The following is an 18,063-nucleotide window of genomic DNA, read 5'->3' as shown; positions in this document are numbered from 1 at the left end:
CTTAATATCTTCTGTTCTTTAAGTGATATTTTTTAAAGAGTAATTACAATAATTACTAGAAATAAGATGCACTTAAACTTGTTAGCAAATTTATTCTTGTTTGCACACTCTGACTCTCTAGAACTCAGTCTTTTAGGACTAGGAGTACCTCTAGTTCCTGATATGCTAGAGTGGTTTAGCATGCCTTCATTTTAAACATGAATAATCCCATCTTTCATCACATTTATTGTGTTGGTCTCCTATATACACAAGGATGTTAGTCTTTCATGGACAGTATTATGGGATGAGCTTTTAGACCATAGTGAAAGCCACTACCAAATAGTTAACATTAATTCTTTCCACTATGGTCTGATATATATGGTTTAATGGTTGTTCTATTCATTTTGAAGCCGGTCAGGGAGCAGTCTTTGATGTTATCAGTGGCAACAACCCATGTTAACGTAAAAAAAAAAAGTGATTTTTCTGTTATTAGGATCATTACATAAACTTGTTGAAGGAACTGATAGTTTGATCTTCAAGTTTGGCTTTGGTTTAAACGCCACTTAAGCCAACCACAGTACCTGGATAATTCTGAGAGGTCACAAATGCTGATTTTAAAGGATGCTTAGAAAGGCTCTAATATATTATGATGTGCATGATCTTCATCAAAGGAGCATTAGGCACTCCCAGAAGTCCCACAGTTATATGATCTTGTGACAGACCCAGAGGCAAATTCAGAGTTGTCAGCTGAACTGCCTTTGGAGGCTGCCAAGCAAACAGATGTTAATGTTAGATGAATATCTACACAGCTTGGCATCAAGTTCCCCTGACAGCCAACGAGCCCTACTGTGACCTTCACTTGCTGGTCCACTGCAGGGAATCACAGAGAAGATGTCCAGTGATTTTTAAGTTTGAGCTGCACGTTGCTCACGCTGTAGTTTATTGCACACTATGTGCAATACTGATTCCTATGAGTGACATTCACTAATCACATCTGCTCAAATAAACTAGGCATTACTGAGCACTGCAGCCTGCTGGCTTAAAGTGGCCCATGCCTATGATTCCAGTTTCTGAAATGTCAGGACCTGCTGAGAAGTGTCCCTGGCTCATGGTAACTCCTGAACCATGCTGAAGTTTGTCTGGGGGAGAGCAGTGTACTACAAACCTGTCAAGGTCCACTCTTAACAATTTAACTGTATTAATAAGAGCATTACAAAGCCTGAGAAGGTACTAGAGCTGTCCTGCATATTGTAGTGCAGATATGGCTTTGTGTCCCCTACTTTCTCTGTCATTGCTCTGCACTTAAAGACTCTGGCTCTAGTCCAGCTCCTAGCTCCAACCCTCGGTGATCTTTAAGATTATTTACCCTCAGCTTCACTTGAAAGCTTGCTCACCACGGCTTTTTCTTCCTTGGTGCATGTTATTGTGATGCATTGTTAGGTCTCCTCCATTTAACCACATGCATACTCATTAGAACTGATTTTGGGAACATTTAAGTATCTAGACAAATGATTAAGTGCTTTGCTAAATAGAAATGTTTTGCTGAGGGTTAGCCTGGCTTATCTGTCCCTTAGTATGTGTAGAATCAAAACTACTTCTCTGATCTTGGATAATAACTCTCGAGGATCATTTTCTTTTTTTTTTCCTTTGTGTAAAATGGGAATGCTAACATTTCCTTACTGACTTCCCTAGGCTGCTGGGGGGTTTAATGCCTGTAAAGCACTTTGAACATAAGAACTGCTGTGATGGAATTACTGAGAGCTTTGCTTCTGGAATTTAATTGCTCACTTAAAAAAGAAAAAAAAAGTTCAGAACCAGCTGGCAGGGAAATTCTATTGAAGTTCATAAGTATTATGTTGGAAATAGCATTCATATTGAATCAGATTATTCAGCATTATATTTTAAATTTTGGATGACTTTTCATTACCCTTGGATACATTTTAAATTAATGATTTTCCTTTAAAATGTAAATATGTTATTTTGTCTTTGTTTTATAATATTCTTTTAACAAAACTTGATGTTTGCTCGTTGTCGACCATTGCCTTTATTATGCACAAGTATAATCATTTCTGACAGTGCAACTAAAATTAATGTATTTTAATAATTTGTACAATTTCCATTCTTGGCATTTGCTTGCTCTCAAATAAGGAGTTAAGTTCAAAGTCTTTTGGTGCTCTCAGTAAAACCCGGTTGCCTAGCATTTTTAGCACTTGGCAGCACCGTTTCTAATCTGTCTTTTGCTGGCAGCCAGGCTGTGCAGCTCCTCGCTGTGCAATAACATGGATCCGAGCAGGAGCTCCCAGCTCAGGCAGCCCTCATTTCGTGATGACCAGTTCAAACCTGGAAATTGCCTACACATAATGTGATGCCCATGGCAGTTTTTTCTTTTCTGCCCTTCACTATTGGTTGCTAAGAGGAGCAGACTGGCACATTTTCTAATTGCGCTAATGTTTATGAAATTGAGGGTTTTAAGCCTGTTGCTGAATCCTTAACTGCCACAGTCAGGCCTGCCTCACTTAACAGCAAACACAGCAAGAAAGAAACATCTAGAGATTTATTTTTCAGAAATCTCAGGAGAATAAATTTCTAGTATGTGTTACACTCCATAGGCTGTGGAGAAGCTCATTGGGGATGAGCATTTTGGAAGCTTTCTGTGGATATCTTTCAGCAAACAGCCAGGTTGATTTTCAGTGGTTTATTCAGGTGTCAGGCCCTTTGTTACCTGCATGCACACACATAAAGCTGTGCTCTCCCAGCACTGCAGGGCGGCTTGTGTGCTGCAGCTGATGCTGTGCCACCATACAGGTGCCCCTAAATAGGTATTAAAAGGATTTATGGCAAACATTTTATCAGTCCATTGAGTGTTTCAGGTTATGAAGGCACAAGTAGTGCACTTACTGACTTCATTAGGAAAAACAGTAACATTGATTAGGGGTTCTGTGGAACTAACGCCTGAAGCTTTGCAGTCTTGCTGATCTAAGCAGGTCACCTTGTGCAGAAAGAAACTAAAGTGCGTGTAAACTGTAGCCAGAATTTTAAGAACTGTGTCCTAATTTTCAGCTACACTGCATCTGACAAATGTTCCTTGACCTTATTTATCACTGAAGTAGTGAAAAACTTCCATTTACTTCAGTGGGCATAAGGTCAAGTCTCCCATCCCAGATGCCTTGTACTCTGCAGGAGAGAGATGAGTGCCAGAACCTCTGAAATAAGATCTCTGAGACTTTAAATCAGTAATAAAAGTGAGGGTCGCTTTATTAAAATCTGAATCTGTGACATGTATTCAGTGTGAAGTCTTTTTTACCACAGAGCAAAGAACCTTTATAATCTGTGTTGCATATTTGTGCTGTAGGCAAAACAATATTTTTTTCTCTCTGACTGTGCTCATGTAGTTGGGTGTCATTTCCTGGTTTTCTGATTGGAGAAATAACACTAGAAACTAGTGTGAGATTAAAAAACTGATGAGAATTGTTTAAGCTCTCAAAATAAACGTCTATACAAATATTGGAGGAAAGCCCAACTATATCAAAATTCAAGGCTACAAACTGTAAATCACAGCGGCGGTAGGTACTCACAGAATCATAGAAGGGATCGAGTCCAACTCCCGGCTCAATACAGCACCACCCAAAACCTTACATTTGAGAGCGGTGTCCAAATGCTCCTTGAGCTCTGGAAGCTCAGGGCTGTGCCCACAGCCCTGGGCAGCCCATTCCATGCTCACCGCCCTGTGGTGCAGACCCTTTCCCTAACCCCCAGCTGCCCCTCCTCTGACAGACAGAGCAGAGCTCAAGCTGCCCGTCTGCTCCATGTGAGGAGCTAATTTGTCAAGATCTCTCTGCAAAGCCTCTCCACCCTTGAAGGAGTGAACAGCTCCTCCCAATTTAGTATTGTTCATGAACTTGCTTAGTATGCATTTAAATCCTACATCCAGATCTTTTCTAAAAGCATTGAAAAGAACTGGCCCCAAAATGGTACCATAGGGAGCCCCATTAGTGACTGGCTGGCAGCCTGATGTAACCCCATTTGCTGTAACTCTTTGACCTCCCATCACATTATGTATTTGTCTAGCTGTCTGCTGGACATTTTGTCCAAAAGGATACTCTGAGAAATAGTACCAAAAGCTGTACTGAAATCAAAGTAGATCACATCAGCTGACTTCCCTTGTTCAACTTGGTGGGTAACCTTGTCATAAAAGAAAACTTATTTAGCTAAACAAGACTTGCTGCTTATGAACTCATGATGTCTATGACCAATGACTGCGTTGTCTTTAGAGTGTTTTTCATTAACTCATACAATAATCTTAATTATTAATAGTTATGATTTAATTAATAATTAATCCATAATTTTACCAGGCACTGAAGTGAGACTAGCAGACCTATAACCATGAAGGTATTCTTTCTTACTGGAAAATTCGTTCCATGTTTACCAGATTACAGTTGGCTGAGACCTTTCGAGATTCCCAAGATGGTTGAAAAATAATTGAGAGAGGTCTCGCAATGGCTTCAGCCAGCTCTTTGGGTAACCTTGAAATGCAGATTTTGGATTTGGGTTCTGGAATTTCTCAAATAAATTTGTTCTTTGAGTGAGCACTGCATTCAAATATTCTGAATGGGAAAGTACTTTTCGTGATCCCTGAGTATTTAGCGATGCATAGACTTGTGAAACTTAGTGAAACTCAGCTGCATCCTGGTGGTATCATGGTCAGCCAAAGCAGGTGAGCACACTAATGTGTCTATTTGTAGCATTTCTAAAGTTCAGAAGGTAGGAAAAAGGGAAAGATTTACCCAGTGCTGCTGAGGATTTGAAGCTAGGAGATTTTTTACTCATTATTTTTTGCCACTCACCCAGAGTGAAAGATTTGTTTTTAAAGCTGCCTTTCATGGGGTAGTCAGCATTCAACCCTGTAGTTTAGGGTTTCACATCAGGAGGATATTGTTATACTCAGGAAGGAAGGTGATACTTGGCTCAAAAAACTTCCTTGATCTTTTTTGACAGGATTAAATGGGCTGATGGATACTACCCTCAATATATTTGTTCTTGCTGACAGTGAAGCCAAGAAAGGCAACAGTTAGGAAAGCAATGACACAAAGTGCAGGGACACACACACTTCTCTGGACTTTGTTCTGCTATTGATTGATCACCTTGTTTCACTGATCCCTGAGGCACTTACACTATTAGTACTTATGTTCTGAGTTTGCCTTGTCCAGAATGCCTGTTGTGTTTTGCATAGCATGGAACAAACACCATTTTGTAGCATAATCATCATCTGGGTTTAAAGCCAAAATGAACAAGAAAAGCTAGAGTGTGATTTAGCAGGGTGACAATGTCAGGGGCAAAGTGGCAGATAAATCCTTTGTTTCAGACTGCTTTCTTACCTTCTGTTGTGGCATTTCATTGTGTTCTTTCAGGCTCAGGCTTTTGCACATGCTCTCCCACATCAACTTTTTTTGCTACTATTTCACAGTCCACACATACTTTCTGTTTTGTGCATGTTCATGCTCTCTTTTTCTCTCAACTGTTCTTCCCAAGTGGCCACTCAGCTGAATACTGTTTGTCTTACGCTGCTTTGATGGCATGGAAAGGTGATAAGATTGTGAACAAAATGTCTTCCAGTAGAGTGGAGTTGGTTTTCTGGTGTATCAGCTTTTAGTTAGTCATGGTGTGGGCAGTGCGATGTGTGAGATTTTTCTTTTGGCTTCCTTGCATTTTGAGGGGTGGTTTCTGATGCTGTGTAATTGCACAGCACTGCTGTGAACGAGAGTGAATGCATGCTACAGAGCCTGTTGTGCCATGTATGCAACTTCTGTTAGAGATATTTCTGCCAGCTGCTTCAGAAAAGAAGAATCCATCCGACCCTTGTACCTTTGGGGTTTGCATACGTTGTTCTCTAGCTGCTGGAGGAAATCTATGGAAGTTCAGCTTGATAAAAGGGGAATGGGCTCTTTCACTCAATTTTTTATTTACCTTTTTTCTTTTTCTTTTTTTTTTTTTACCTAAGTGTAAATTAAATTCCAACAACATAGCTCAATCTAATGGCCTCCCTTCATACGAGTTACTGTAATATTGCTCATCTTTTATCTACCATTTGTCCTCTTGTTTTATATCTCTTTGTTGCAAGCTTCTTTGTTGTTTCTTCCAGATTGCGCTCCTTGGGGACTTTAGTATCAGTTTGACCGAACATTGCTTGCAGCCATGCCAGATTGTGCTGTGATCTTATTGGATTTCACAAGCCAAGGTTAGGCCAGGTCAGAACTTGGTTGAAACAATGTAGACTACACGATTGCCTTCTAGCCACTGGGAAAACACAACAAAAACCTAGATGCTGCTTTAGTCAGCTCAGACCAGTGTTGTGATGCTGGTTGTGGTGGATGAAGTATTGAGGAAGCGTTCTGACCTGTTCTCTTCAGTGGGATTTCACAACCTTTTATGAGAAAAATACTGACGTTAATAACAGTGTTCTGGCTCATTGCAAATCTTTTAAGTCTCTATCAGGATTATAGTGCTGTTCAGCTGTATATTACATTCTCTGATCATTTCCCTGTACAGCTGCATCATGATGTTTTCCCTCAAAACTTGCTCCAAAAATATGCATTTCTCTGTTGGATGAAATACTTCTGAAAATTTCATTGCTTGCCTGATCTTCTGAAGCCAAAGTGATGTTTATAAAATATACCAGTGCCTTCAAATGAAGGGCCTCAGAAAAGTAGAAATTATTAGTAAAAGTAACATACAGAAAAGTGTAGTTGAACTTTTCTTAGAGTTGCTTGAGGTTTCTGACCAAAAGACTGTATAAAAATGAGTAAAGTGTGTCAGGATTTCTCTCGCTTTGCATAGTGAACAATTTTGGTAGAGTCCCCCTAAGTGATAGGAAAATTTATTACACAGATATAAGTTTTGTAATTACTGTAAAGGTATTTTACCTGGTCTGGTTACCTTTACTGAATCCAAGGAAGAAACTATTAAAAACCTGTAAAAAAAGGCTGAGAGAGTCCAGGAGCTAAACAGAGGAAAGTATGTGATGGTGTGAAGCGCAGAGCAAAGTAACTGGGGCTGCATGTGCCTACCTTTGTTTCGTCCCACCCCACACTGAGTCTGAGTGGGCACTAGTGAGACTTCATTTGTCTGCATCTGTTTGGGAATGGTGCTAACAAAACTGAGGGAAGAGAAGTTATAAACAGCTAGAGATGTCTTGATATGCATAGTTGTACACTGATATACTTAGATCTATTAGAAAAGATGAATATAGATAACTAAGCAGCAGCTGCTCAGTATGACATCACAATTAAAGGCCTTTAAAGAGGGTAAACTGAAGCTGCAGAGGAATTAGATAATGAGGTATAATGAGAGATGACTAGGAGTCAGGGGATGAAATTTTTCAGACTGGATCAGGAAAAACTTCCTGTTGGTTTAGGGTCTAGGTTTGTGTTTCTGTCAATCTGTAAAATCAGCCTGAGGAATGAGGTCTATAATGTGTAGTGTCTTCTGGAACAATTTGCTGTGGCAGGATGTAGAAGAGAAGCAGGTGTGTACCTCCCTGGAGTGTTCTCTTATCCTTTGAAGTTTTTCTGTGTGTTTTTCTCAGCCAGCATCTGTATATTGAATAGTAAACTTGTGTTTTTTAGTTTTGTGAAAATGTTGTGCATCATGTCTTTAAATACAAATCTATGTGCATATCTGTGTAGACAAAGTGGGGAATTTACACACAGATCAGGAAGATTAAAATGGCATTACAGTGGAAATTTGCAATTTAATTGTCAACATTGGCTATTGAGCTTACTTGTAATTATTGTTAACAGGTAAATTATCTCTTTCATATAATCAAAGTTAGTGCCAAGTATGATAATGCTAGGACATGGAAGGTGTAAAGCAAGATAGAGCCTTTCATCTCAATCATCCCTTACCAAGGGCTTACTGTACATACAAATTCAACAGCTCTTGCATTGTGGAGCATTTATATATCCCAGAGAGGGTAGTTCGCTGGGAGTTTGCTTCTCTGCATGCTCAGGGAGTCATTCTCCAATGTAAGAGTCTGTAGGGAGACCGTAGTGGCTGATGTTGCTATAGCACTGACAAAGCTGTAGGGGAATGTCCTGCAGAGGGATATGAAAAGCTTTGTGGATTGATTCTGTTCCTGCCTCATCTGTCTTAGAAAGAGCCATCTCGGCTAATCTTTATGAAAGCAGCATGACTAATGCTTGCCTGCTGAACTGGTATGTTGGATAAGATATTTTGGCTGTTGTTTTCAGCTGTTATTTACAGGATCAATAAAAGTGATTTTTCAATTCAAGGCTAATTTTTTACCAACAAGCTGCATACCATGTAAGGTCAGAATATTGGTTCTTTTAAGAACAAGTTAATTTAAAAACGATGGGCAGTTTCCAGTTCAGAATTCACTTCTCTTGTTGAAAGGAGAGATGCCTCTGGGAGAAACAGCTTATGAGGGAGGGAATTATGCACTGAATTATATCACATCGACTGCCCAGAGATACTTATGTGTTAGCTGCTTTTATTTAAACGATAATCACTTAACAGCACACAATATTTTAATAAATGCAGAGGTTTTATTATTACCCTGCTTTGGTTGCTGTTGATGACTATGCACATACTCCTGTTGACTTCACTGGGCATTGGCTGAAGTGTATGTGATGCTTTGTGACCTTCTGTAGTATCTTGTGATCGTTTACAGACAATTTCGTGCCACTGTGGAAGTATTTCAAGCAACAGAAAGTGTATTCACATATACTAATGTAAAACCGTTCATTACTTTTGCATCTGATTTTTTGGTGACCTGTTGGGAAAATCAGTTATGCCTGAGTATACACACCAATACACACATTTTCTTAATACACTTCTCCCCTCTTCTTTTGCCTTTTTGCCCAATACACGCTAGAGATAAGTCTAAAAGCACTGTCAGTATGAGTCATCTGCAGTTCTGCCTGTTTGGTTGGGGTTAGATACAACTTTAAATGACTAAAACCATGCAGATATTGTTTTATGAGCCTGAGCTCACACCTACCATTGGTATGAGTTTTGCAGGATAAGAACAAAGTAACCAAGATGTCTTCTTAGTAAGAACTATGAATGAATTTTACATCCAAGAAAGCTGATCTAATTTTTTTATGTTAAGTATTTCTTGTATCTGGGGCCCCTCCTGAGCCTCAGAGCATCACCAGCCATAGCCTCTCTATTCTTCCCATACTCTAGTAAGGTGAGAGCAGCTGGGATAATCGCCTGTGAAATACAGTCTGCAGAGATCTTCATAGAGAATCAAAGACCATCAAATATGAGAAGCTTAGGGTTCATGATCAAAATGTTGCAAGTTATTGTATGCCATTTCTCTCAAAGGCTATGTATCCATACATTTTATTCAGAGAAAAGAAATAATTGCATGCATACTTTACGATCCTCCCTCCCTTCTTTACATGTCAATGTGTAGTGAAAAAAAAGATGAACGTTTTTTTAGCAGAATTGAATGATGGAGATTTCTTAAAAAGATCAAAAGAGATGCTTCATCATCTCTTAGATGAGTATGGTTTTCATTCTTCAGGTGGTGCTTATAATCTTCCAGTAAGAATCTGGGTTTTGGGAAACTGTGTTGCTGATGAGAGCTACTGGCAATAGGAGCTTTTTAACACTCAACTACTAGTTTATTAGAGGAATAATAGGAGCAGATGTTTTCAGTTCACAAAATGTATCCAATAAATGGAGCATCCACTTGTTATTTTAATTCCTTTAAATTTTAGTGAACTCATTTGGGGCTAGGCTTTCAAAAGAGCTTAACCCCCTGTAGCCCCATTGTTCTCGATATAAACTGATGGATGATGAACACATTTAAAAACCACAGCTTTTAATGCCTGAAGAGGAGCTACTGACTATGGATGCTTCAGAAAATGCGGCCCGTGTTTCTGCTGAGTGTGGACTGATCATTATAGAGAATTCATATGTGTAGTCTCTGAGTAATACCCTGCGTTTGTCTGTGGTTGTATATGTGATGGCTTCTTAATTTACTATTGCACTAGGCATTTTAATTTAAATTATGCTAATAGTGTAGGATTAACTGTGGATTATGATTCTCGCATTTGCTGTCATACAAGCAGAAGTGCCGGTTCTTTTGCTCCTATCAATTTCTCCCTTCTCATTCTGATGTTCAGTATTTTGTGCTCAAGATTGGCCTCAGGTTTTGATGAGGTTTCTTGTATAAGCTGATGCAATTGCTTAGGGAAAGAGAATTGTTGAAAATTAGAGAAAGTCTGCAATCTTTTTATCTTCTGACGACACATTTTTATGGTCCTGAAATGATTTACTGAAAACTCTGATTTGAATAGGCTCTTGCCAGCATGGCACAGTGAGCAGTTCTCTGTGGCACATGTACTTTGCCTTTTTACTGATGGCTCAAAGTAGTAGTAAACTAGTGCTTAGGGTTTTATTGGAACCCTAATAAAGGATGAAGAATAAATAATACATGCAGCAGGAATAAGCTTTCACGTTGGTCCCTGCTGAGGAAATAGCAGGGGGCCAACACTGCTATCTCCAGTAGTGAAAAAGCTTTATAGGAGTCTGGGCTTGCTCTTCCTGAATCTTAACCCTTCTAGAGATCTCCAGGCTGCAGATGTGCTGGAAACACAAGTTTGCCTCCTTACGTTTGCACTTGTTTCATTGTGTAGCAACATTGGATTCTAATGGCATGCAGCCTGTTTGCATTAGTGCCTTGCTGTTGAATTCATTTCCCTTCAAATCCCTCATTTTTTGTGGAGTGCTTGATAATCCTAATGGCTTTGTGTTGTAGCAGCAAACTAAAATTTTCCTTTTTCTCTCTCTTTTCCCTTTAGCTGATATTATTTCTACAGTTGAGTTCAACCACACTGGAGAACTGCTGGCTACTGGTGACAAGGGGGGTCGGGTTGTTATATTCCAAAGGGAACCTGAGGTATGTGAGTTAGTCCTTAATAGCTTGCTAAAAGCCATTTTGGTTGTTAGTACTTCAATTAGATCTAACAAAAACACTTGCTTATTATCTCAAGATTGAGTAAAAAAGAATGTGGAAGGAGGGTAAATCTCTTTTCATCAGAAGTTTAGTCTTGTTCCTCCGAAGAATACTTCAGAGCTCCAAAATTCCAAGCTAAGAAGAGAAGTGGTGGTCTTTGTTTTACTTTTGTTTTAATAGCTTTTGCCTCTTTGATGGAGCTATTCAATTTCAAACAATGTTTGTGCTATGTTATCTTTTCTGCTCCAGTTTTAGATTTAGTCCATGCACAGCATCTTCGGTGCAAAGCTTTACTGAACAATTGACATTTCTTTGAAAATTCTGTCCTTTATAAAATGCTACTTCAATACTTATGGGAAATTTCACTCCTGTAGAAACAGATCCATTGATATCATGTTTTAAATGAGAAATTTAATTATATGTTCAACATTTTTATATTTATAAGGCTGCTAGTACACCTTCCCCTAGAGGAGAAAACATACTGCCATAATACAACATGCATTTTTGTTGTTCTTATTCTTCACAGAGTAAAAATGAGCCTTACAGTCAGGGGGAGTACAATGTTTACAGCACTTTCCAGAGCCATGAACCTGAATTTGATTATTTGAAGAGCTTGGAAATAGAAGAAAAAATAAACAAGATCAAGTGGTTACCACAGCAAAATGCAGCTCACTCACTTTTATCAACAAATGGTAAGATAGAAGAGAATATATTGGACATAACCACCTTTTGCTCTTTTGCATTTTGGCACTGACTTATATATTCAAATTCTGCATTCATTTTGATTTACTGTTTTAGTGATTTCATGTGTCAGAGTTTACTCAGACTGCCATACTGATTCTGATAGCTGTTACTTTTGCATTTTGTGCTCAATCACAAGGTTTTTCCTTTTGATGTTTAGAGCACCATCCATTTTTGTTCTTTGTGTGCCATGCTATCCTGAAATTAACTTTGTGAAAAAGACATCACCTTATCCAGCAGTTGTTTCACTGGGAATTTAGAATTTTGTCTGCTGTATTTGTCATAACTTTTGTTCTTTGCAGATGTGTAAATGAAAGTAGGTGAGATAAATGAATTTCTTTTTCTCTTCATTCATTATCATCAGAATGCTCTATTTAAGTTCTACAATAGGAATAATAATAAGAAATTGGTACTGACTCATCTTTCCACATGCTTAAGGCCTATTGCTGAAAAAAATGCAGAATCATTTCTAAGAGGGGAGATGCAGGATGTTATAGTTGGAAGAAACTGAATGGGTCCTAATTTATACATCTATCATTTAGTAAATATTTGGTCACCGTTTGCCAGCTTAAGATCCAGCAAAATGTTTTGCCCTCTATTCTCCATCCTTCCTAATTGTGGAGAATCCTGGGTGACCTCTTTATGTGAGGAGAGAAGAAGTGATGCCATGGGCATAGCCTGTGGATATTGGCTTGGGATTGCAGAATGTTTTCTGTGTTAAGGAGAATTCGTAGTATCCTGGCACAGTAAGGCTGAAGTCTGAAAATTCATCTTGTGCCATAGTCATAAAATAGTTATGGGTTTAGGATACAGAAGGCCCGTGTTGAACTCCTTGCTGCCACACAGACTTTCTGTGAGAATACACAGTTCATATCAATTCCATGCCTATTAGAAGTGGAGAATACTGTTTTTCCCAGTTTGTAGACGGTGAAGGCATTGTCTGGTATCCATGCTTACACTGGTCCTGCTGTAGAAACACTGAGTACAGGCTTATATTTACCTGTTTCTGAGCTAGTTTAGGACCTAAAGCACGGTTTTGGTAAAAAAAATGGGAACTATAAAAGAGCATCCTAAAAAAACTTCTGCAGAGCATCTTCTTTGCCCAGTTACAGGTAGGCAATGCCTATTGAATTTGCTGGAAGAAGCATCCGTGTGTTAGGGAAAAGCACGAGGGGGAAGTCCATCTAAAGCTCACATTCATTATATGAGACCTGACAGGTCTGCACTTTCCCAAATCTGTTTTCCGTCCTTCTAAGGACTCCTTCATGAGTCACCTTGCTATTAGAGAGTTCTTTTGCAGTTCACTCATTACCAGTAAGTTATCAGCTAAGCTCTGCTTATGTTGTCTTAATTAATGGAGGCAGAAGGAAGTCACCAAGGCTTTCAAATCCCACTGTGGATTTGCAGTGCTTGCAGTTAGCAAATTCCTGGTTTGCGTTGTAAACTGAACTAATTTTGTGGTATAGTATTAAATTATTAAGATTCATTGGTATCTTTTGTACCAAAATATATTGGGACTTCCTATTTGATTTACATTGTATAAAACAGAATTTGACCCATACACATCCTTTCATCTGAGAATTTAAGATTTCTTATCAGACGTTAATTAATTTAAATTTCACAACACCCTTGAGAATGAAGGAATACTGAACCTCACAAAGATATTTCAATATTTTGCGAAACATAAGCATATTTAGAATTTCTAGGGAGGTTTTAAAGTCCGGAAGGCAGACGAGGGAGAAGAAAACCAACACACAACATCCTTAACCACTGAAAGTTTTCTCTCAGGGAAGTAGTAAGTTTATCAATAGCAGTCAAGTTCAGCAGTGGAAAACACTTCTTCCTAAAATTACTGTGTTTAATAATATTAGATGAGCAGAAAAGCACATTTAGATATCATAAAAGTCCCAAGTACGTGATATACCGCATATGTACTTTTAGTAATTAACATGAGTGATAAAAATGAAATGTACTGAACTTCTTTTGCATCTGTTCAGCTGCAAATGGAAATAACCACTTATTCTGTAGATTGATCAATATCTGTAGGAAGTGTTTTGGTTTCACCCTGCTGGGCAGCTGAATTCCACTACACCACTCTCTCACTCCCCTTCCTCAGAAGAAGAGAGGGAGGAAACGTGATGGAAAAAAGGCTCAAGGGATGAAGCAGGGACAGGGAGATCACTCGCCAAGTACCAGCGTGGACAAAACAGACTAAGCATAGGGAGCTTAATGTAGTTTATTTCCTATTACTAACAGACTAGAGCAGTGAGAAACTAAAACCAATTTCCTTCCATCCACCTCCCCCTGCCATGAAGTACAGGGTAACAGGGAATAGGGGCTGCCATCAGTTCATAATTTCATCTCTGCTCCTCTTCCATGGTCACTCTCTCCCCCTGCTCCACATGGAGTCCCTCACACAGGACACCAGCCTTACTGAACTGACCCTGCGTGGGATTCCCACAGGCTGCAGCTGTTCAAGCACTGCTTCAATACAGCTCAGTACCACAGGGCTGTTAGTAACTGCTTCAGAATGGGTCCCCATGGGCAGCAGCTCTCCCAGAATTCCTGCCTCATGGCAGGCTCCTCTCCATGGGTTGCAGCTCCGTCGCAGGCCCTACTCCTGCTGGGGCTCTCCATGTGCTGCACCTCCTTCAGGCCTGCTCCGTGTCTACATGTGGAGATCTCCACATGGTGCCCGTGGGCTGCAGGAGGACAGCCTGCCTCTCTGTGGGCCTTTCCTGGGCTGCAGGAAACTTCTGCTCTGCACTTGGAGCAACTCCTGCCCTCCTCCTGCACTTTGGTGCCCACAGGGCTGTTTCTCTCACATTCCTCACTCCTCTTCCAGCTGCTGTTGAACAGCAGTTGTTCCCTTTCTTAGATCTGCTCTCACAGAGGCACAGCCAGTGTCACTCGTGGCTCAGCTCTGCTCAGCATCAGGTCCCTTTTGGAGCCATCTGGAGCTGGCTCTGATCCAACATGGGGCAGCTACTGTGCCCTGCTCACCCCTGCAGCCCTCCGGTACCAAAATGTTGCCACGAAAACCCAACACAGATGCATAATAATAAAAACTCTCTGAGCAGTGGAGCAACTGATTGATTTTTAAAATAAAAAAAGATCAAAGGTAAAATTGCTATAGAAATGAGGAATGATTTCTCTATTCAGATATATTACTTTTAAAATAATATGCACTAGCATTTGAAAGAAGTATTTGGAATTTTGGGAAGAGAAGGTGAAGGAAGAGGAAAGGACTAAATGAGAAAACATGCAGGAATGGAGGTTAGCATCTGACGTGCAGAAGTTTTGGAAAGTCTGGCTGCTCCATGAATAGATGTGTAAAACAACTATTAGAAGATCAGGACAAGGTATACGCATATGTAGAAGGAGAAGAGCTGACATTTATTCTTCTGCCTAAATTTGCAAGGTTGGAGTGGCAGTAGATAGTATCAGGGAAATCTGCAGCTTTAATGTGCAGCTACAAAAAGGAGAAATTCCATCTAAAATGTTTAAAAAACTCGTTGCTAAACAAGAAACATCCTAATTCTATCGTGATATTCTTGATGATCATCTTATCCATCATGAAAAGGGAGAATTTAGGTTTAACTCATATTTTTCTCGCCACTTCTCTCTCTCTAATCCTTAAAGCATGTTTCTCTCTGTTTTCTAATGTTTTTTTTTTATTGATATCCATTGTTAGCAGAGCAAAATGTTTCATACTTCACACTTTCATTTTTTTGCTAGAGCTCATGATGTTATACTAATACACCTTTGCCCATTTCCACAGCAAGACAAGCAGGTATAACTGGTCTCTCTTCTTGTGTGGTTCAGAAGTAACCTAGCTAATACACTTTAGTATCAAGATTATTTCCTTGACGATTTGACTTTGCAAGTTTGACCTTCAGCAGGAAGCACTATGTGGTTTTGGTACGTTCTGCCTGCAAACTGCTGAGTTGGATATGAGAGCAGCGTGTGTTTTGCAGGATCTGTCAGCTGTCAGGGCCCTCTGACTCACTTCAGGGTATGGGATGTGCTTTATGAGTATTTTTTCCAGTTGGCAGCATTGATTGAATGTGCCAGATTTAGAGACCTAGACTGTTTCAGCATGGAACATGGCTAAGCTAAGGTGCAGAAACTTCTTTAGTTGATTAACTGTGTTCAGAATTCCTATGCTGACAGAAAGCTGTTTGTCTCTTCTTTTAAAGATAAAACAATCAAGTTATGGAAAATTACTGAAAGAGATAAGAGGCCAGAGGGGTACAACTTAAAGGATGAAGAAGGAAAGCTTAAAGATCTTTCTACAGTAACATCACTACAGGTAAGATGCTGTCTTTGTCCTTGTTGCTTCCGTGTGAAGAAGATAGTCCTGGGCACCAAGTCAGTGAAAGATTTCTAAATAAATAATAAACTAAATATATACCTAGTGTTAAGTATATGTGCAATTATTCTTGAAGTTTTGGCTGGCTTTACAGTTTTGAATCTATAATCTATTTTTAAGTCACAAATCCCTTATGACATAGTGACCATCACAGAAATGTTTGGAGTTTATCATCAATTCTATTTTTCCTGATAAAATTATCTCAGCGTGACTTCACATTCTTTCACACAGGGTTGTGGAATTTAATGTGCTGGAAGAAGCCTTCTTATAATTAATGTTAAACAGTACACGCACCTCATTCAGAGTAACGGAGTTAGACAGTACAGCAAATTTCAGTCTCATCCTTATTATAGTAGTATAAAAGAATTGTCTTCTTTCTGGAGATACGCAGAAGTCCGTGAGTGAGAGGCTTTCCATTGCTGATGGGTTCAGTCATCAATCTCATATTGTAATATATTTTTGCTCTCACACTTTAATGGCTGAATCACTTCAGGTGTTATTCCAAAGAAGATGACTAAAGATTAGAACTAGAAGTTCTATCCTAGGCTGTGTTGTACAAGTGCTATTATTTTCACTAATCTTAAGAAGAAACAATCAACTCCTACCTGCATACCAAGCCAATATTGTCTATCGAGGACAAAAATACCCACCGAAGTCTAAAGATCTACATGAATGGAATTCATGCAGAGTGGAGTACCTGTTCTGTATCATTAAGCAAACAAAGTCATTTAGGTTTGCTTATAATCTGAGAATTCAAAGATTGAGAGAATCATTGCTTTGTTGCTGTAGCAGCAACTTAAACTCAAAGCTTTAACTTTTCTGTGTTTCTCTTTAAATGATCTTGTGTGTTTGATAGATTGTTTCTGATGCATGTTCAACTACATGGTATATTCCCAATTGAGGATCACAGCATTTCTGTGTTTAATGCTTTACCAAAAGGGCATTGTCTAGATTTCAGAGCGTGACATCGAAGTGACACACAGGGAAATAACAAGAGTGCAATGATCAGTTGGGTTTGTTTTCTAAAACTGTATTTATTATGTTCTGCAGAGATTATAACGTTTTCGCTGCTTGACTTCTTTTTGAGGTAAAATAGCAAAAGAAATAATGTGAGTGATTTACAGCAAACAGAATATAGGAAAAACAAAATACTAGGAATTCATTGTTTGACTGCTGAAGCAGGAACCTTCTGCATATGTGAGACATGGGACTGGCCTGCAGTGTGGCAGCTGTCAGTGCCTCTCTTCCAGTGGCCCAAGCTTTCCACTCTTCTTCCTAGCTCTCCATGGCTTCCCTGTTGTCAGGGATGGTCTTGCCCAACTATTCATCCATAGAGAAATTCAACTTGCATACACTACTGAGAAGTTTTATAATGTCACATTCTTTGAATACTTGCTCTCCATCATGCTAGCAAAAAAACTGAGTAAAGATCTTCCTCTGTTTCTGATCTGTGGTTTGTTTTTTGGCAGGTGCCTGTATTGAAACCTATGGATTTGATGGTAGAAGTCACTCCCCGGAGAATCTTTGCTAATGGTCACACCTATCATGTCAACTCAATATCTGTCAACAGTGACTGTGAGACGTACATGTCAGCAGATGATCTCAGGATTAATCTCTGGCACTTAGCAATCACAGATAGAAGCTTCAGTATCCTTTATTGTGGTTCCTTGGTCGGTGTTGATAGCATTAGTGGAGTTTAGGAGAGACATCTTAAAATATTTTTTCTGCAGGTTTATAAATAAGTCTTACCCTTACCAGAATCCTGGCAGTATTTGTAACAGAAAACACTCAAATATCATAAAGGACAGCTAACAGGTTGCAAAATTTAGGGAATTTTGTGAAAAATAGCAGTCCTGGAGTTGGACAATGATACATAAACAGAAAACTGATGATGACTGAAGGATAACTATCCACCTGACTAGCATGTTTTATACTGTAATTTCCTTAAGACATTTCATGCTGAGCACCTTTTTTTTCCTTTTTTTTT

The 18,063-nt window shown here is 39.2% G+C and overlaps 1 protein-coding gene across 4 annotated transcripts in view; it reads left to right on the top strand.

Annotated features, from left to right (window-relative positions):
- Positions 1-17,791, top strand: part of LOC100549668 (serine/threonine-protein phosphatase 2A 55 kDa regulatory subunit B gamma isoform) — a 44,844-nt gene extending 27,053 nt beyond the window's left edge. For all 4 annotated transcript variants that reach the window (XM_019614960.2, XM_010710396.3, XM_019614959.2 and 1 more), the window contains 4 exons: positions 10,809-10,906; positions 11,490-11,655; positions 15,904-16,016; positions 17,546-17,791. In XM_019614960.2, the coding sequence (XP_019470505.1) occupies positions 10,809-10,906; positions 11,490-11,655; positions 15,904-16,016; positions 17,546-17,776 (608 nt within the window). In that variant the 3' untranslated portion in view covers positions 17,777-17,791. The remainder of the gene's footprint in view (positions 1-10,808; positions 10,907-11,489; positions 11,656-15,903; positions 16,017-17,545) is intronic.
- The last annotated feature ends 272 nt before the right edge of the window (positions 17,792-18,063 follow it).

The sequence above is a fragment of the Meleagris gallopavo genome, chromosome 4, assembly GCF_000146605.3.
Source record: "Meleagris gallopavo isolate NT-WF06-2002-E0010 breed Aviagen turkey brand Nicholas breeding stock chromosome 4, Turkey_5.1, whole genome shotgun sequence".
Lineage (NCBI taxonomy): Eukaryota > Metazoa > Chordata > Aves > Galliformes > Phasianidae > Meleagris > Meleagris gallopavo.
Note: the sequence above shows the minus strand (reverse complement) of the source record. Positions and strands in the feature narration are given on the sequence as shown.